Genomic DNA, 21,462 nt, shown 5'->3' with positions numbered 1-21,462 from the left:
CAAGTCACCCGGTTTCTTCTACTTACGATCTTCTACAATGCAACAGTGTTTATTTTTATTAATTTATACCGACATTACTCTGCATTCCTCCGGGCCCTTTTAGGCCCCAGGAGCTGGCCCCAAGGTCACAAAGCATTCTCTGACTTAAATTAAGAATTTACTCAAAATTGTTGCCTTATTTAACTAAAATGTAGCCCTTTATAAAACTTTTGTTATTTTAATGTATCAAATACATCAATAAGAAACTATGTGCAAGGTTTTGTGTTTCTGGATTAAATAAATTTCTCATAAACAGTGATTGAAAGTTGAGGAAATTCCCACAAGAAATAAATTATTTACAGACATATAAATACATTGTTTATAATTATAATCATGATTTACTAAAAAAAAACAACAATAGTATAACAATGGCATTAAATCCCACGTATTCCTTTAAATACAGTAGGCCTAAGTCGTGAGCGGGGCGTTGTCTCGTGTTCTAATATAGCTTTATTTAACGTTCGCATCTACCGAGGCGATATTGCAGACAATGGTATCTTAGTGATTAACGTCCTCTTCCACCGAAGGTGATATCGCAGACAAATCTTATTTTTCATTTTTATTATCTTAGCGCACGCGCAGGGGTCTTTCCTGTGGGGGGAAACTGGAGTAAACCCACGAGGTTGAGAAGGCCCCCTATATCCAAGCCACATACACTCAAACAAGAGGTGGCCAGCCAGCTAGAGGTAAAAGCTAGGCACTCTAGACCACTAAGCCATCCCGTCCCCCCCACCCCCGTTATCTCGTTAATTCGGAATTCTAATTATAGGCCGGTTGGGGAGGATTGGGAATTCCGGAGTCCACAATGGCCGATTTATATAAATGAGTATTTTGGGGAATACTAACCCTAACCCTTTAAAGTAGGGGCAAAGGGTAAATTGGATTCAAGTTCAGTCTTCTAAAAGGGTTAGGGTTATGATTACAGTTAGTATTCCCCAAAATATAGGCTAAATATAAAGCGGCCACTGTGAACTCCGGAAATTCCCGACCTCCCCAACCCGCGTACAATTAGCATCTCCCAATAACTTTAACGAGACAAGATCAAGCGGTTTCGAACGCATTAGTGCTAAATGATAAGGCCAGCTCAATTTATCGTCATAGGTGACAAGATGTAAATGGGGCTAGCGCTAATACTATTACCCCCCTCACGCTGGACCTATGACCAATTTTTACCTTAACCCTAGCCTACAATCTCGCCAACAATCACGTGTCCTAACCTTATTTATTTCAAAAACGACCTTGACAAATTTGTTAAGGCCAGCTCAATTTTTGTAAAGGTCTCCGAGATGTAAATAAGGTTAGGGCACGTGATTGTTGGTGATATGGTAGGTTGGGGTTAGGGTAAGCATTGGGCCTAATTCCAGGGTTAGGGTTATGGTTGGGATTAGCGCTTCCTGTTTACATCTCGTGACCTATGACGAAAAACTGAGCTGGCCTTAACATTTAGCACTAACTGAGTTGGCCTTAACATTTAGCACTAACCGTCACGAACTGATGAGGAAGTACCGTGTGGTCTATATCCAGAAACTTCGATTTTAAATGAGAGTTGCCTCCCTCTGATCAATGGGATTGCTTCGACTCGATTGCTTCAATAATTTGCGTCTGGATATCTGCGGCACAGAACCAGGAAATGGTAACTTTCGGTTTGTTTTTTTAGGGGAGAATCTCCAGAAGGGAAAAACCAGTATGAAGCATGCACGTTGTTGGTATTATATTTAATTTACCGATCATTCCATCAGTGTATATATAGAATAAGTAGTAATTCGCGTGGGTACAGACGGTACGACTTGCGTAATCCTAAATTCAGTTTCGGTTATCCTCTTTGACTGACTCACCGAGTTCGGTGAACTAAACGTGAACATGACTCCAAGTCTCTTGTAGGGCTCTAGTAGGTGGAATCATTTCACTTAGTTAGCACTGAACAATTTTTATTTTGAAAAGAAGATGCTGTCGTACTCTTAATTATAGAGAGCTGAGACTGAATGTCTTCTTCCACTGACCCGGAGTGAGTAGGCCAAATGATCAGTTTTATTGTTGAATGTTTTCAAAGATGGGAACTGTCTGTGTCAGCACAATGTTGAAATTTCGAAACCAACAGATTACCCTGGCGCTAGTTCAGATCTGAACGTAGGTCTTATTACACTCTCCCTTTACGTTCAGGAACCGGCCTATTGACTCCTTGGCGAAAAGTTTTCAGTTCCCAGAAAGTTTCACTGGACAACTTTTTACTGCTAAATGGACGCATGACAGCCACTGTCTAATGTAAAGGAACATTTTAGCGAGAAAATAAGACCTTGCTTAACTCGCTAGAGTCAGTAATTCTGGATTATGGCCCCTGATTGTTCGAAAAATCGCGTGTTTAGCTTGTAGACCCTCTAGAAGTCACAATTTGTATTCAGTTTTAAAAACTGTTTAAATATATCACTGTTACACAGTGTTTGTGATTCTCCTAAAACCGCAAATAGCGAACGCCAAATAAATAGGGATAATGTGACTTGATGATTGGGATTCCTTTATTTCCCGCGTATTCTTTTATTCTGCTATTAAAAAAAATTAGAACTACCGCGAAATTTACAACGAAACGAAGAAAAGCCATGTGCTGATAAATGCCATTGAAAGACATGTCTTCTATTCACTTAATTCATTAAATATTCGCTTATATGTGTTAATAATTCTACGGTGATGACATAATAATTATTATTTACCGGGTTTTCGACCCTTAGATTTCAGGATAATTTAATCTCTGGGTTTTCTCCTAACTTAAAATATGAACATTGGGCAGATTCGACTGAATTGTTGCCTACTTTGTTAGGTAAAATGTCTGACTAAACTGTATAGTCAAATGAAAAAAGGAAACATTGCCAATTAGTTAGATTTATTAAATGACACTTTGGCTATAAGCCACCGATTGGCAATGTTTCCTTTACTTTTTTTCATGGTTAGCACGTGCGCGCTGTATCATGAGGTCTGTCATTGAGCCAACTGGCGTGGTTTCGATTCCCCGGTTGTACGTGACAAGGAGTCCGAGTAGGGTCGCATGTTCAGGAGAAAGAGAGAGAGAGGATTTAACGTTCACTCAACACGCACTAGGTCATTTTGGCACTAACATATGGTTCTATTTTATTTCTATAATTCGCTTACGATAAGGGGGTCTTTAACACTGGCAGGAAACTGGAGGACCTGGAGAAAACCCACGAGGTTGGACAGGTGACCCTACTCCTTGTCACGTACAACCCAGGAATCGAAACCACGACACATGCTAACCATTCAGCCATCTATCTACCCGGATTTAAATAAAATGGCTTCCTGTCAGTGGATTAATTATAATGGAATAGAATATCAAATGGTAATTTTCAAGCACATTATTTTTTCAGGATATTGTATGTTGATGGTATATTGATGGCATATTGATTGACAAATCTATGGGTAATGATCAAAGTAAAAAGGATACTTCAGATGAAATAGCTATGAACAACTCAGATTCTCTTAGTAGAGGTATGTATTGTATTTATGGGGAGGGGTCTGGGCCTCGGGCATCTTCAATAGAAGGCTTGATCTGGCTTTAACTACATACATCTTATCAAGGCCTTCACGTAATACCCTGCATATCGCGGCACTAATTTTGATTGGGTACATGCCCAACTTGTGAGCCTATCAGATTCCTTGATCGTCACGAATACCAAGTCACACGCTTTCAAGCTAAAATGTCTACCTGTGATAATCGAGTTGCAAAGTTCAAGGTTCATTCAATGTCAAGGTTTCTGTGGAGATCGCGATGTCACAACCTCTGATTGGACGCTACTGCTCACGTGTCTGTAAATAACATAGCTATAAGTTCGGGAATTGTGAAGTAAACAAGCAATGGCCAGATGTTGTGAAACTTGCAGTCGTTGCTTCAGGAACATGGGCCTCGGGCGGCCTCGTCATACCAAACTTAGGCTGTCTGTCTACAGTTAGCTTCGCTTGAGAACAGACACTAAATCGACCATTTTAGTCAAAAACACTAAGTATACTTCGAGAATTTTGTTAAGTATTTATTCTGCTTCCATTTAATAGAATTGGAAGAGCTTCGAGAATTTTGTTAAGTATTTATTCTGCTTCCATTTAATAGAATTGGAAGAGTGTATTTAGTCTTTGTGTGTATGACAGATGTGAAACGGAGTAGAACTGCATTACAAAACAGTATACAAATTTTTGGATATGGCGGCCATTTAGGACAGAGATCTATTCTCGAAGTATGAAGTAGAAGGATCTCATGTCTTTCAGGAGTTTGTCGTGTATGTTTCTGTTTGGTTGCCGAATGTTGGCAGATTTACAAATGTACAATTCATCATGAATTTTTGAATACTGAATGCAATTAATCCATTTCTGTATTGATGTTCCTTTTCGTTTGCAAACAAGTAAAAATCCCTCTAGTGATGCTCAGAGACTTCAACAAGATGTCACAAATGTGTCTGTTAATATTCAATATTAAACATACTTTATGCAAGAGCTAAATCTACCTATTGTAGGTCTTTCTTTAGGATTGAAATGTTGTATAAATTATTAATTAGACGTTTATTAACATGACAAGACCATAAAATTAATCAACTCTCGATGTCATCGCTAGCTTGCGATATTTAGTGGATTTGAATATATTTTGTGATGGATGATTAAACGTAAAAATGGATAATCAAGACTTTGGTTTTTATCGTACCGAGCAATGGAGCAATTTGACTGAAATTTTCAGCATATTCTATTTACGTTATCTTTTATAGAGAGAACTGTCAACCCTTTATCCAATATCCCATAATGCCCCTTTAATTAGACCTTTATTAACTTAACAAGACTATAATCAACTTATGATGCCATCGGATGCCTGTGATATTTAGTGAATTCAATTACGTTTTGTGCTGGATGCGGTTACCGTAAAAATGGATAATGGAGACTTTTTTATTTTCGTAGCAACTGTAGTAATGACAATCAAGGCTACAATTGTATCTCTAATATCTAGACTCACAGTAAAGTAATTTGACTTAAATTTTCAACATATTCTCTTTTCATTATGTATATTTTAACTATTATAGCGAGAACTGTCAGCTCTTTGTCTAAAACTTACTTAATGCCGTTTTATCCAGGGACAAAAAAAATATTTATTTTTGGGATGGATTTAAAAACCGGATAACTTTCGCTTAAGGATACAGATCTGGCAGTTCTCACTATAATATACTCTTCAAAAAAAGTAGGGGATATTCAGAAACAATACAACACTGCAGAAATGCACTGCTGTTTTTATTAGAGGTAACTAGTGTATGTTAATAACAGGCCAATTGCCTACACATGAACATAAACAGTTCATATGGGCGACTTTCACTTGCAAAGAGATACACTGTCAAAAGAGAAAATGGACGTTTTTGATTTTTGTCTTAATAATGAATAATTGCTCCACCAATCCTCAGACATTCAGCAATTCGTCGTGCCATGCTCCTAATCAACCATCCAATCACGATTTGGGGCAATCTGACCCACACCTCTTGCAGTGCCATGGCCAATTCTTACAGTGTTGATGTTGACGTCGACGAACACGTCTCCCAATCAAATTAAACGTAACACACTAAAAAACAGTAAATCTTATGCAAGAACTGATAGGAAAGCAAACATGGGTATGGTAAACCAGAAAGAGGCAGTTTTCATCAACCCTTCCTTGAAGTGTCAAATTTGACAATGAACCCCTCCCACGTGTATGGCGCTATTGCGTGTCGCACATGCAGCTCAGTTCTTCATCTGTGAACATACTCTCAAATCATGTCAAGTGTCCATGACTATTTATCATATCACAACCTGCATATGTATTTGCATTTCAATATCCCCTACTTTTTTTGAAGCCTATAGTTAAAAACTAGATGATGTAAAGGGAATATGCTGAAAATTTTAGTCAAATTGCTTTACTCGAAGCCAGAAAAACCTTATTTTAAAATCATTGTAGCCTTGATTGTCATTGTAAGCGCTGTCACAATAATTAACAAAGTCTCCATTATCCATTATTGTGCTTAATCATCAACAGATGTTGAGCAGCAGATTGGATTCAAATCCAATGAAAATCAGACACATAAGATGGCATCGAGAGTTGATTATGATCATGTGTAATTAATAGTTTATACAACATTTCAGGCCTAAAGAACGACCTGCAATAGGTAGATTTTGCATAATGCATGTTCAGGGCTGCCGACAACCAGTATCGCAGCGCAATTTGCGATACATATTTTGTCCGTTGCTAATCAAAAATTAAAATCTAACGTTTTTGATTCGCAGTAACTGCGAATCATTAATATGCCTGTCATTTTGGATATTGACACAAAGATTTATCCACATTTCTCAACACTTTCAACGTGTATAAAATATCAAATAAATTTTATAAACAAAACGGAATTCTCCGTGTGACATTTTCTTCTCGAACTATCCAGACTCAAGTCATGATACTATATAATACAGGGACATAACTCTATGAATCGGGACTATTAAACCGGAAATAGGGAATCAAGTAGTGCCACTCGCGTTGCGAGACATGTCAATTTCGAGTAATTATATCAGTATTCAATTTGAAAAAAAAAAAATTCAGTGTATCCCCCACGTATTGTAAATAAAATATAAAAAAACAAATACGTGTAAACGTATTGTAAAGTGAGAAATCAAAGTAAGAATTCCCGTAAACTATTATTGTTTATATCGCGTGCGTCTAGTTAATCGAGATTATTCGTAAAATACCGCGTGCTTCCGGTTGAACAAAAATAATAACACACGATAAAAAACAGATGAAATTGTTTTCTAACGAAGAAATAAGAAGCCACTGCCAAGAATTGGCTTCAGACATAAGGCCTAACAAAAGTCTACATTCATTCAGAAATGTTCACAGCTAGCTGTAGAAGTGCTAAAATTCTAAAAAAATCTTAAGAATGAAATCTAATCATTTGCTATCAATTAAAATTAAAATAATCTTGTTATTTAGGTGTTTTATGTTGATTTGAAACTGAAAAACTGCTAATCAATTTTTAAATTTGCTAATCAAATTTGGCAAAATTGGACTTTTTGATTAGCAGTGCTGCTAATCATCTGTGAAAAATTACCGACAGCCCTGTGCATGTTTGATCCTTTGAAACTAAAACTTAATTGCATAGAACCTGTCACACTGATCCGCAGTGAATATTTGCTTGGCCGCGACAATCACTGATAAGGATGACATTGATGCGGCTTAATGAGCTAGAAATATTAACTTTTTTCCTGCGACAAATTATATTCTAAAACATTTTTTGTATATATTGGAAAAATAAAAAAAGGCGTTTGACGTATTTGTAGGTAAAAATTATTTCCGATTTAGTGTAAATGGGTATTAAAATGACTAAAATGCAGCATTCTCTCCGAAGCAGTTATGTCTTATGTAAACAATGCACGCGCCATTCAGCCAATGATTCACACCGCGTGCTGTGACAGCACGTGTTAAGGCAGTCATCTATGACAGAGATATTATACGAGACTCGTAATTCTCTGTGAAACAGCTTGAGAACCTGTCACTATTCAATACTTTATTTTGATCAAAGAGAGTTAGTTTCCCTAATGATGACGTTTAGGAATCTGATTTAAACACAGATCCTATTTCGTCGCGTTTTTTATCGTTCAAAATTTCGTTTTACTTATCTGTACTACACTAGGATCTGGAAGAGTTGTTATATAACCCGCGCTCTGGTTGATATGAGGGATTAGCCAATGAAACGGTCGCTGTAACACTAGGATCTGGAAGAGTTCTATATGACGTGAGGGATTAAGAAATGAAACCATCTGTTATTGCGACTTCTTGGCACACTATGCACGGAACTGTGGGTAAACCACTAGAAACGTCAATGCTGATTGATTGATTAATCAATGCCTGACGTCATAGGGTCAATAGCCGCTCATACGACCTCTGACATGACCTTCTACTACAACTACTCTAGGCCATCGAAAGTATATAAAAACGAAACGAAATATAGATCTATATTTTAATCAGATTGGATGTTTATAAGCCCACAAGTGGTCGTATTTTGTAATCACCCGTTTCGTCCATCGGTCCGTCCACCCACCCTTTCTTGTCAGCGGTCTAGCGGCAACAATTTTTATCAAATTTTTCTGACATATGCAAGAAAATTGTAGGAGGACAAGATGAGGATCACTATTTCTTTTCTTCAAAATGGGATTGATATTTGTAGTAAGAGTTATGCCCCTTTTCCGTTTAGCTGAAATCTGTTCACACTGCTATTAATGCTTGTTAGAACAATAGAGATCATAATTTTGATCATATATGTCCGAAACTTTCCGGAGACTTATCTTATGATCAGACAAGAACTCCCTATTTCTTTTCGTCAAACCTTTCCGAAAAGCCTTGTGGATGGGATAGATCCAACATTTTTGTTTGCGCCCACATTTTCATGTTGGCGTATATTGTTGTCACTGTTGTCCATCAACTTTTGGACTCTCTACCAGTCACAATTTTTATCCGATTATGATGAAACTTGAAATATAGGTTTATCTCCAAATTTGGTCTGAAGCATCGAGGTCAGAGAGATCTGTTACAAAATTCAGTGTTGCGTGCCCTTCTTTTCCAGAGTTATACCCCTTTTCCAAATAGCTTGTGAATGTGACAGAGGCTACCATCTTTTTTTCAAGACATAATTACTGTGTGGGTATATTCCACACTTAGTCTGGCTATCTTTGAAACTGTAAAACTGTTTTATTGTCTTTTACAGATTTGTCTGTAGATGCAGTGCCATTTATTCCTGGAAGTACTTCAGACAAATCATGTGATAGTCTACCAGATTTTGAAATAGTTAAACAGGTTCAGAAAGCAGCGTCACAGGCTTTGTCTTCCATTGAAAAACAAACCGACAGTGGCATTAAAAATGAAATTGACTTCAAAATAAAAAAATACATAGAGTTAGGACTCATGCCGCTGGAATTAAAATACGGATATAAAGATGCTGTGATATTATGCAGTGATAACGATTTGTCTGAGGTCGAACAATTCCGAAGCAGTCTTGAAAGTAAAATGTTACTGCTTGGAAGAGAGAAACCGAAAATAGCACTTTTTTCCGAGATAGAGATAACCCATAGCAATCAGTTCCGAGCGTTAGAATTTGCTCTGGATCGATGTACATTTGTTTTCCTTTTTATAACTTCGAGTTTTGTAACCGATGCATGGGTTGAATATTCTAGCGAGGCATGCCTAATGGACTCCATTAGTAATCCTAAGAAACGCTGGTCCGTGGTTCCTGTTTTCACCGATAAGCGCGAAAAGTCTGGTTATAAAATACCAATAAGTATTAATACATTAAAAGGTGTGACATATTGGTCAGGCGATGATTTTTATGTAGAATCTATTAGAAAGCTGTTTGAGGATCGAATATCCGTGAGAAAGGAAAGAGAACGTGAGGAAGGGACGATGCAGAGAGCGTGGTTATTTCAGTATGAAAAGGATATGCACGAGAAAGAGATCAGAGAAAAACAGGAGCAGTTGAAGGATAGAGCAAGATTAGAAGAGCTAAAGCAACAGAAAGCTACCTTAGATCATAGTTTGTCCATGCCAGTTATTGCTCCTCCAGTACCAGAAAGTGCTCCTCATACGACGCAACATTCAAAAAGTTTTGCGGGTCCCAATCCAACTGATGAAATGATTTTAGATTACATTAGAAACAATCCCAATTTATATAAATCGTTTGCACAAGGTTCCAAGGTCAGTGCTCATGCACAATCTACGTGTGTTAGAACTGCAGCAGAACATACAGAACCAGCTGTGGACAATTTAGAAGATCTATCATTAAAACAAAAGTCCACACTTGTTTGTAATCCGACTTCTTCAAAAGATGACAAACGTCCTGTTGAATCGGCAAGTGATTTTTCGTCATCTGTTGACTATGAAAGTTTTGCCGCCGCTGAAGAAAAGGATGAGAACGCAAATGATGAACTAACCGAGGATTGTCCAGTAACATCTGGTGCAGCTAGTGCTGGAAGTAGTAAAATTGAAGACAAAAAAGTTTTACAATACGTTCAGGCGATACATCACCATCATCATCACGAGGTTAAAAATTATCACGTGACAGCTGACAACGTTCAGATCGGAGGACGGAATAAATTGGTCTTGAAAAAGACGAGTGAAACGTACAGGTAAGGAGAGAGGGGGGGGATTTAGACTAGGTCATTGTGGGACTAACATATGGTTCATTTTTATTTCTATAAAATCGCTCGCGTGTAAGGTTTTTTTAGCAGTGAGAGGAAACTGGAGGACCCGAAGAAAATCCACAAGGTTGGACAGGCGACCTTACTCCTTGTCATGTACAAGCATGGAATTGAAACCACGCCAGTTGACTCAATGACAGACCTTATGATCCAACATGCATGGGTTAAACCGCTAGACCACCCCCACCCCACCCCCGGTAAGATTAGAAGATATGAAATGTGGTTTAATGTCTTACATTTCTGCACCGATGAATGTAGGCCATGAGGGATACTTTACCCAGAGAGCACATTTCTGTCGGTTCTTCATTGAATTCTAATTGTCAAGGGTTCTTTGATGGGCACCCGAACAAGTAATTGTCAGGCTTTTTGGTCTATCCGAACAATGAGAGAGAATCTGGGCCCTTATTCACGAAAACTTAAACTAAGTTACAACCAAAATTTTAAGAAATACTGCAACTTCATTGGATATATGCAAATTGATTTTACTGGTCAGCCAATCGTATTGCAGTATTTCTTAAAATTTCGATTGTATCTTAGTTTAAGTTTTCGTGAATAAGGGCCCAGGCTGGAAAATGTTAAGGAACTTACTAGGCCGATCGTTATGAAAGTATCAAATGATCAAACATCTCAGTACTAAACCTAACCTTCCTAAATCTACTGCCAACAGACGCACAATAGAACTCCATTAGATTATACGGAGGGCCTGACAAGGACAGCTGTCTAGTCCTTCGGATGAGACGAAAAACCGAGGTCCCGTGTATACATTGGAATGCACGTAAAAGATCCCTTGGCAGTTGGAATTCGATATAAGAGTAGGCGATAGTGCCGCTGCCCGGGCAAAATTTCCCTCATAGCATACTGTATGGCGTATGCCCGTCTTCATTAGCCCAGGTTAGGAGCAGAACAGTAGGACGTTAAACCCCATTTCATTTCATTTCCATTAGATTATAAGATACATTGTCCTGAAAATAGTTCTTGGGTGGTTATTTCCAATAAAAGTATGTCAAATTTGGTATATATGGAAAGTATAGACACCCAATCTTACTAGAAATATACTGGATTAACCATAAAAAAAAAACACCCATGGGGCAATGTCAGGGTATCACTAACTGGCAACCCGACTATTGTCTGCCAGCTTATTGTGTGCTAGCTTGACTCAGGGAGCGATTGTTATTGCTTGATCAAATGGTTAGGTGGTTTTGGGAAAATTGAGGACTGTCAATGTACAAAAGACTCTGCTATTAAACGGCGGAAAAAGTAGTTGACAGAAAATAATTAAGAATTTACTTTGGCCTCAATATGTATGATAATTGGACAGTAAGTTATGAAAAATACATTCTGAAAAATGGACTTTCCCTAAATGAATTGAGCTGACAGACATGGCATCCAACAACAGTTTATTTATAGTTTGCCGTATCTCCCAACGAATACAAAGTTTTGACAGGGATTTGAAGCAAATTTTTGATAGATTAATTAGTTTGAATATGTTTTAGTTCAAATATATTATCAAATCAAACGGTTTGTACACAGGAAGGCATTTTAAAAAACCTTTGAACTGCACGGTATCAATGACAAAATCTGAACCTGGGCATCCCCCATTTATTTTCTGTGTAATGAAAGTGTGTTAAAATGTATTGTTTATTTATTGTAGTGAAAATCAACAGTGTAGTGAGGAAATGGATGATGAAGAAGATGATAGAACAGAATATGAAGATGAGGGGGGAGAATATAAAAATGAAGGAAGAAAATATAAAAACCATCCACTAGAAACAGAAGATGATTTTACGCATGTTAAATCACTGAACGACCCTGATAATTCAGATTCCTAGACCTTTTACAATTTGTAAATATTATCTAGCAACCTTTTTTTATAAATCATTAATTAATTAATGTTAATTGATGTGTAAGCAATAGTGGTTCTATTTTAAGAATGCTTTAGAAGCTAAAATATTGTAAAATTACCGCAAAGGCAGAAACACCAGATATCTGGATGAAATTCATATCTTGCAATGCACACTAAACATTAAAGTAGCTAAATCAACATTCATGTTGTGATCTTACCGGAAAAAGATGGGCTTTTGATATCCAATATTTAAGACAAAATAAACATTTACCATTGGTACACGAATTGTGTACCATAATGCGCTTCAGCCCCAGTTGTATCAAGAGACTCGAGGGACGAGGCTAGACACATTGCACCAAATCAAAAGGCGTATGTAGACTGGAATAACCAGACACTAGAAATTTGCACTCGCTTGAGACTGCTGGCTTATTTCGCCAAACATGACTGATCTGAAATTGGAGTAAAAACCGAAACCATTGAATGTAAATCAGTTTATAGACATTCATATTACAGTATTATATGCGTTTCGACCCACTTTTGTCAATTTCTAGGTCCCAAATGTTAGCGATTTAGCTCCTTTAAAAATAAAATTTACGCTATATAAGGCTAAAAATGACCTACGCAGAGTTAATGAAACATTAAAGCCCATTACATTTTATTTACTTCATTGCAACACTTTAACGTTAAACTACCCATTCCCCCACCCTCCCCGTTAGATCTATTTGATTAGGCCAACTTCAAGTTTGGTCAAAGGTCACGAGATGTAAAGTAGAGCTAGCACTAATCCTAACCCTGGACCTAGCCCTAATGCTTACCCTAGCCCTAACCTACAATCTTGCCAACAATCACGTGCCCTAACCTTATTTACATCTCAGTGACCGTGATAAAAATTGAGCTGGCCTTAACAAATAGATTTAGCCCACCCCCACCCAGTCAAACGATGAAAAATTGAGCCTGCCTTAAAGTTACAATTTCATATTTTTAAGTTTTATTTTTAAAATGTATTAAAATAAAGCCCTAAGTGTGAGAAAGATAACCTATGATCATATAATAGTGAGTTGTCAACCTATTGAGCAAAAGACATAGAAATGAAATGAAATGAAATGGAGTTTAACGTCCTACTGTTCTGCTCCTAACCTGGGCTAATGAAGACGGGCCATTGCTGGATTGGCTTCTGATACTTGAGCTTTTGAGGGAGTTTGTCTATTCTTCCCATTCAATCAAATCTATCCCAAGTACAGTAACATGACAGCCCTTCGTTTAAACTGGGTCTTCCCTAAAACTTTGGACAGTGATTTAAGGTATTAAAAGCGGTGAAAGTATTGTTCATCTCCATACAGTATTGTTTACATTGTTTTTGATTTGATAGCCTCGTTTGCCACACAATAAGTTTTTCTGCAATATTCTGCTATGCACTGGTTAATTGGGTTTTAAAAAAATCGTGAGTCATGACGTAACGTCATGTAAATATATTTGGTCCAATTTGGAGCTCCGTTTTAAGCTTTTGTAACGCAGTTAGCTATTGGTTGTTAATCAGATCATTGACCAGTCATAATTTGGAACAGAAATTTGCTTCCTTTACAGCAGTGTTAAGTGGGATTAGGTATAATCAAATGAAACACTGCGAGGAGTATTTATAAAATAATGTACTGTTAGCATGTTGCATTATTATTTGAAACAATAGTTTACCTACATGAAAGGATGACGTCACATCTGCTGTCGGGTGTTCGATCCCTGCATAGGCCGAGAAAGTTCATCTGGATTTTCCGACGTGGTTTCCCCTTGTCAGTGATGCAGAACGGAGGGCCTGACAAGGACAGCTGTCTAGTCCTTCGGATGAGACGAAAAACCGAGGTCCCGTGAATACATTGGAATGCACGTAAAAGATCCCTTGGCAGTTGGAATTCGATATAAGAGTAGGCGATAGTGCCGCTGCCCGGGCATAATTTCCCTCATAGCACACTGTATGGCATATGCCTGTCTTCATTAGCCCAGTATAGGAGCAGAACAGTAGGACGTTAAACCCCATTTCATTTCATTTATTTAAAGCCTTTTAGGACTAGCCATATACCACCATATTTGGGGGGTTAGATGGCCGAATGGTTGGCACGAGTGCGCTGTATCACAAGGCCTGTCATTGAGTCAACTTGCATGGTTTCGAATCCTCGGTTGTTTGTGACAAGGAGTAGTGTCACCTGTCCAACCTCGTGGGTTTTCTCCAGGTCTTCCATTTTCCTCCCACTGCTAAAAACCCCTATGCTGAGCGAATTATTGAAATAAAATTAAACCATATGTTAGTCCCGAAATGATCTAGTCTGTGTCGAGTGGACGTTAAACTCCATTTCTCTCTCTCCACCATATTTTTAAAATTAGCGAAAAAAAAGACTCGGGTATTAGTAATGTATTGCTATAAAAGAGTCTGTATTTGAAACAATAATTTACCAACATCAAACGATGTGAAAGTACGTCAAACTATTAAATGCTGTTGACTTGTTGATAAAAGGTATAAATTCATCTTTTGTGATTTATTTCAAATTGTTCTTATCTTTGATGAAACATAATGCAAAACCTCACCTTATACTGAAAACCTTATAGTGAAAACCTTGTACTGAAAACCTCACCTCACCTTATTCTAAAAACCTCACCTTATACTACATGTAAAAGTGTAATTAATGCTTTGAGATTTTCGCTGGTAGGTAACAAAACCTCACCTTATTCTTAAAGTGTAATTAATGCTTTGAGATCTTCGCTGGTAGGTAGCAAAAATGATATTCAATATAACATGATTTTTTATACCCCAACACCATTAAATATTTTCATAATATTAAGTCATAAAATTTAGTTATGGGATATAAAAACGGGCTGGAGTTTATATGAATTTATCTCTCAATGTGCTATGATTTAACAGAGCATGTTCATTTTGTGTATTAGAATGTTTAAATTATAATATTAATCATATATATGAGAGAAATAGAGGTATAAAAATTTTAAAATAGTGATTGATGCCTCTCTAATTTTGTTATATATGGTACAGTGTAATATCGACACTATATTCAGATTGTTTTATGTGGTACCGTGTAATATTGACACTGTATTCAGTTTGTACGCGGGAATGTATCTTTAATAGTTATATTGCTTTGTTATCTACACTGGGAATTCACTAGTTATTGGCGTACATGTGTTATATCTGTGTTATGGAGTGTTCCCTGTATATTAGACTGTATAAAATGTCCATGGTATATAACCTGTATAATATATGTATTATAAGATCCATGATATAACACTGTATAATACATGTATTATAAGGTCGATGCTGTAACACTGTTGCCATGGTGCACAGCCTTATATATAGCAAACCTATCTTATTCTGAACTCCCAGTGTAAACTTGTTTAATTGTTTAAAAGTGCTCATTAAAGGGGTTTAACCTCTTTTGATTTGTAATGAAAAGTATTAATTTGATTAGGTCTTTTAGCTTGGTTTATCAAACTCTATCCTCCCACTGCTAAAGACCCCTATGCGCAAGGGAATTATTGAAATATAATTGAACCATATGTTGGTTTCAAAATCACTTAGTTTGTCTCAAGTGGACCTTAAACCCCATCTCTAACCCATCAGATCTAATCAAGTTTATACTTAATAAAGAGGTTCTGCCCCTTTTAAGCTTGTGATATTTTATGTATACATGTATATAAAAACCTCGAAGGTTTGAGATGACAAGATTGTTTAATTTCTTTTGGTAGAATTTTTATCTCAAAATTTACGGACTTCTTAAGGTCACAGTAAAGCTTGTCAGTTGGAATAACTGCTGTCATTCATCATCGTTAAATTCTGGGCCCTGTTTCACGAAATTTTAACGAAAGATAAAATCCAAATTTTAGTAGATACTTCAATTTTGATTGACTAAGCACTAAAATCACTAAGCACTAAAATCAATCTAATATTATCCAATCAAATTACTAAAATTTGGATTTTATCTTAGTTAAAATTTCCTGAAACAGGCCCCTGGTTATGATTTGTGATTGGTTGTAACACCGATTCTATATATATCTATGTTCGAAAAAAGCAGGGAACTATTAAAATGGGTCTGTCTGTCCGTCTGTCTGTCTGTCCGTAACACTTTTTGGGATACAAGAACTCTCCTTCTAATTGACGTAGAATGTTCAAACTTGGTGTAAGTGTTTTTTAGGTGAATGCCTTGATGGGGTGCGAAGATGATCATTTTCTGCATCGGGTAAGCCGAGATGAGCAATTTCATTGGTTGCTGCTTTGGGACACAATAACCTTAGTTCTAATTAAGTGAGAGTAATGGAACTTCGAGTATAGATTCATTAAATCATTACCTTGATTAAGTTCGATGATGAGAATTTTCTGCTAAGGCTAAGTAGCGATAAGCAATTTGATTGGTAAAGACTTTGGAACATAACGCTGCTTTTAATTGAGGTAGAATGTAAATGTTCATTAGGTGAATGTCTTGACAAAGTTCAATGATTAACATGTCACACTAAAGCTAAGCAGAGCTAAGCAATTTCTTTGGTCGATGCTTTGGGACAAGATAACTTTGATTCTAACTGATGGATAGTGATGACACTTAAGCGGCGTTTACACGATACAATCAATCCATACAACCGTCGGATGCAACATATTTGAGGACCTTTTACACGATACAATGGTTCTATTCGTTGTATGGCAACATTTATTCCTTCTTAGTAACTGAATAAAATGGCAATAAGACGACACTTCTCATCCCCGTCTTCGTGTAGTGTTGATGCCGCGGGTTCAACAAAGACCTTGCTTTCTATACAGAGTTATTAGATTTTCAAATTTAGTCCAGGATAGATTTAGATCAATTTTAGAGGACTTCAAAGTACTCGAAGCGACAGAAGAAGACATCTTTAATCAGGAATTCTGGTTGCCAAGTTAGATATGATGTCATACGGCGTATGACGTTGTCTAATATAACGTACTTTGATTGGCTATTGCATGAGTTGGTCGGATGAGAATAGAACTGATCCTATCCATGCAATAAGCCGTCCATCCGACCATTTGTCTGATCAGTTGGTCGGATGCGACGGTTGTATGGATTGATTGTATCGTGTAAACGCCGCTTTAGTGTATAGTTTTATGCTTAGACTAAGTAAAGATAATCAGCTTGTGTGTTTAATACCTTTGAAAAAGATAAATGTGCAATTAATCACTATGTGTCATCCATTTATTTTGGGATTTCGGAGGGGGACATCAGCCTCACTGTTGGCTTGTTATTTGCTGTAACGCTGATTACATATATAGCTGTTCATGTTATGGTTATGATTTGCTGTAACACTGATTACATATATAGCTGTCCTTGTTATGATTTATGACTGACTGTAACACTGATTACATATATAGCTATTCATGTTATGATTTGTGTAAATTATTTGAAGCTTTGGTTAATCCACTTAATTATTTTGCTTGTATTATTCTGGATTATATACATTTCACCTTCTAATATAATTCAAAACTGTCACGGTATGTGTTAGCAAGGTGGGTGATATGGTGGTTTAACAACTGATGGGTCATTTCACCTTCTAATATAATTCAACACTGTCAAGGTATTGGCTAGCAAGGTGGGTGATATGGTTGGTTTTTGATGGGTCATTTTGCTTAACCTGAATAATGGTTAATATTTCATGTTTTGACAACTGATATGTATATCGTATATTGAACAAATGTCACCCGTTTTATTGAAGGTATGATGTGTTTAGTCATTGAGTCAACTGGCGTGGTTTCGATTCCCTGGTTGTACGTGACACGGAGTAGTATCGCCTGTCCAACCTCATGGTTTTTTTCCGGGTCCTCGGGTTTCCTCCCACTGCTAAAGACCCCAACGCAAATTATTGTAAAAAAATTGAACCATCTGTTAGTCCCAAAATTACCTACTTTGTGCGGGTGGACATTTAACTCCATTTCTCTCATTAGCCCGCTTCGTGCAGAAACATTTTCATTAGACCCCTTGGGGTTGGATGGTTTGAATCAAGTGGCGTGATTTCGGTTCCCTGCTTGAATGTGACAAGGAGCAGGGTTGCCTCTCCAACCTCATGAGTTATCTTTCTTGTCGTCATTAGTCCGCTTGGTGCAGAAATTATTTGTTGAATTACATTATTCTTTTCTTGTTCTATAACCTACACAATTGGTACATACCTAAAAAAAAAAATCATAATATAGCATACTGATTATGGGCTTAAAATGTTGCTATTCGTTAATGAAAATTTATGTTTATAAATGTTGAATGTGGTGACGTGAAGAAGCTGATTCGCAAGAGAGATGGTAGTGAAGAACCAGTATATTTTGCCTCTATTGAACATAGCTTTGACATCATCCAGAAAACCCACATTGCAACAGGTCATGATGGAAGGGATAAAATGATGAAAGAACTCAGCAAGAAGTATGCCAACATCACCCAAGAAGCTGTGACTATCTTCAAATCTTCCTGCGTTCCCTGTCAACAGAAGAAAAAGAGAACCAAAACCAAAGGTGTTGTTGTGAAGCCCATCACCTCCACAGATTTTGGAGCCAGAGCCCAAGTTGACCTGATAGATATGCAATCGATGTGTCACGGACAGTACAAATGGATTATGCATTATCAAGATCATCTCACCAAGTTTTCTGTTCTCAGAGCGCTGACATCTAAACGTTCAGTCGAAGTTGCATTTCAGTTGTTAGACATATTTTTGATGCTAGGCGCTCCATCTATCCTCCAAAGTGACAATGGGTCAGAATTCACTGCTCAGATTATTGTTGAACTGAAACAGCTATGGCCACGTCTTGTCATTGTTCATGGCAAGCCCAGACATCCACAGTCTCAAGGTTCTGTAGAGAGAGCCAACTGCGATGTAAAGGATATGCTCACTGCCTGGTTATCCGACAACAACACAACTGAATGGACTGTTGGTTTGAAATTTGTCCAGTTTCAGAAGAACTCAAGTTATCATAGCGGTATCAAGAGAACTCCCTTTGCTGCTCTTCTCGGTTCCGATGCAAAGGTCGGCCTTACAACATCCAGTCTTCCAGCAGAGATCATATCCAGACTCCAAACTGAAGAAGATCTGCTCAACATCATCTCCCCAGCTCCAACAACAGAACCAGACACATAACCAGCACCAACTCCAACAACAGAACCAGACACAGAACCAGCACCAACTCAAGATGTCATTGAAACCCGACAAGAAGAAATTCAGACCCAGAGGAAGCGTGCTGCAGAATCCCAGTTGCAACAAGCTGAGAAGATGGTGAAAAGAAGTAAAGTTGTGCTGTCAGAAGTGAAAGTTGGTGACAATGTAACAATCTCAATTCCCGCAGTAGATAGAGGTAGAGCTGATCCTCGCAATTTGATTGGTGTTGTGACTGACATTAGTGACACTGACATGTACACTATTGCTGTGAAAGCTGGAATCCTGAGTGGGAAGTATTCCCGCAACCAGTTTGACGTGTGTGCCACAGCGCTGTACAATCTGACCGACATGTCTACCGACTGTACTGTGTCTCTGAGATCAGCTGTTCAGTCTGAATCGATATGTAATGGACAGGGATTTGCCAAATGTAACTGTGCTGGGACAAAAAGATGTCAAACAAATAAATGCAAGTGCTACAAGTCTGGTGTCAAGTGTAATTCAAGGTGTCACCCCTCACTCTCCTGTAAAAACAAAAGTTAGTCTGATATCCATGTCAGAAGTTTCATGCGATACATGCATATGGCATTTTGTACAATTTATACCCTGTGTTGATGACAAATATCTGAAACAACTGTGTCTAGTTATTTCATGATGTTATAAATTAGTTTGATGAAAACATCAGAAATGTCATGAGATGTTTCTTTTGGTACAACTGATGAATACATATTTGAGACAACTGTGTACACTGACATGTGTCATGTGTGACATGTCGTTTAGGGTTGGAATGTAATAAAGAAAACAACTGTAAACTGTGTTGGTATCTCATTTATAAGCATTCAGGGAATATGTATTATATTTGCTGACCTTTATCAGGGTATATGTATAATCCCTGAAAATTTCAGGGAATATACATACTCACTGAGTGAATCAGGGAATATACATAATCACTGAAATTTTCAGGGATTATACATATTCCCTGATTATACATATTAACTGTAACATATATATATTGTTGAGATTTCTTGATTACATGTTTCATGTATATGTTTATTAACGAAGATCATGTTGATTTCATGTTCCATATGGTTGATTACATGTTGATGACATGTGCTATGTGTTTATATAACATGTTGATGTGCTATGTGTTTATATAACATGTTGATGACGTGCTAGGTGTTTATATAACATGTTGATGCTATGTGTTGATATAACCTGTTGATTACATGTGCTATGTGTTTATATAACATGTTGATTTCATGTTCTATATGCTTGATTACATGTTGATGACATGTGTTTATATAACATGTTGATGACATGTTCCACGTGTTTGTTTATCAAACAAACATGCTAATATAATAACTACCCGGTGATACAAACTAATACATAACTATCTGGTGATACATAGTAGAATATAATATATAATTAAATATAAATTATTGTATATAAATCGTAATAAAAAGATATAAATATATATCGCCACTCAGCAAAGTGCTCGTTTGTGATGTTTTACGTCTGCTTCCACTATGGGTGATATCGCAGACAAGCGATAAATGCTACTCAAGGATTATATTTATTATCTCATACTATTACGGCTGGAAAATACTGTGTTCCAAGTGTCAAAATAGCCTATATATACAATGCAAGTGTTCTGTTCAGATTTAAACACTAACAAGAACAGTTGTCCAGTCGTTTGGGTGGAACAAAAAACGAGGTCCCGTGTATACAGTGGAGTGCCTGTTGCCCACAGTGGTTTGGTGATCGTGTAGTCTAATGTATGTACTTCATACAAGGAGTAGTATCGCTTGCTCAACCTCATGGTATTTCCCCAGGTCCTTTGATTTCCTACCACTGCTGAAGACCTCCATGTGTGCGCGCTGTATCATACAGTCTGTCATTCAGTCGACTGGCGTTTTTTCGAATCCCCGGTTGTACGTGGCAAGGAGTAGGGTCGCCTGTCCAACCTCGTGGGTTTTCTCCGGGTCCTCCCACTGCTAAAGACCCCTACGCGCAAGCGAATTATGTAAATAAAATTAAACCATATGTTAGTCCCGAAATGACCTAGTTTGTGTCGAGTGGAGGTTAAACCCCATTTCTCTCTCTCTCTCTAGACCTCCATGTGAATGCGAAATATTGGAATGAAATTTCTTCCATATGTTAGTCCCGATATGATCTCTCTCTCTCTCTCTCTC

The 21,462-nt window shown here is 37.4% G+C and overlaps 1 protein-coding gene across 3 annotated transcripts; it reads left to right on the top strand.

Annotated features, from left to right (window-relative positions):
* Positions 1 to 1,547: 1,547 nt before the first annotated feature.
* On the top strand, positions 1,548 to 20,744 carry LOC126819703 (uncharacterized). Of its 3 annotated transcripts, none has more exons than XM_050547901.2 (4): positions 1,548 to 1,741; positions 3,414 to 3,534; positions 8,796 to 10,209; positions 11,933 to 20,744. In XM_050547901.2, exons 2-4 carry the CDS (start codon positions 3,462 to 3,464, stop codon positions 12,108 to 12,110), a joined length of 1,665 nt encoding a protein of 554 aa, XP_050403858.2. In that variant the 5' UTR covers positions 1,548 to 1,741; positions 3,414 to 3,461; the 3' UTR covers positions 12,111 to 20,744. The 3 variants fall into 3 exon arrangements, with proteins under 3 accessions (XP_050403858.2, XP_050403859.2, XP_055956105.1); XM_050547902.2 differs by having other exon boundaries at positions 1,548 to 1,745; XM_056100130.1 differs by lacking the exon at positions 1,548 to 1,741 and having other exon boundaries at positions 3,100 to 3,534.
* Positions 20,745 to 21,462: the final 718 nt, after the last annotated feature.

Source organism: Patella vulgata, chromosome 4 (genome assembly GCF_932274485.2).
Source record: "Patella vulgata chromosome 4, xgPatVulg1.2, whole genome shotgun sequence".
In the NCBI taxonomy this organism is placed as follows: Eukaryota; Metazoa; Mollusca; class Gastropoda; family Patellidae; genus Patella; species Patella vulgata.
Note: the sequence above shows the minus strand (reverse complement) of the source record. Positions and strands in the feature narration are given on the sequence as shown.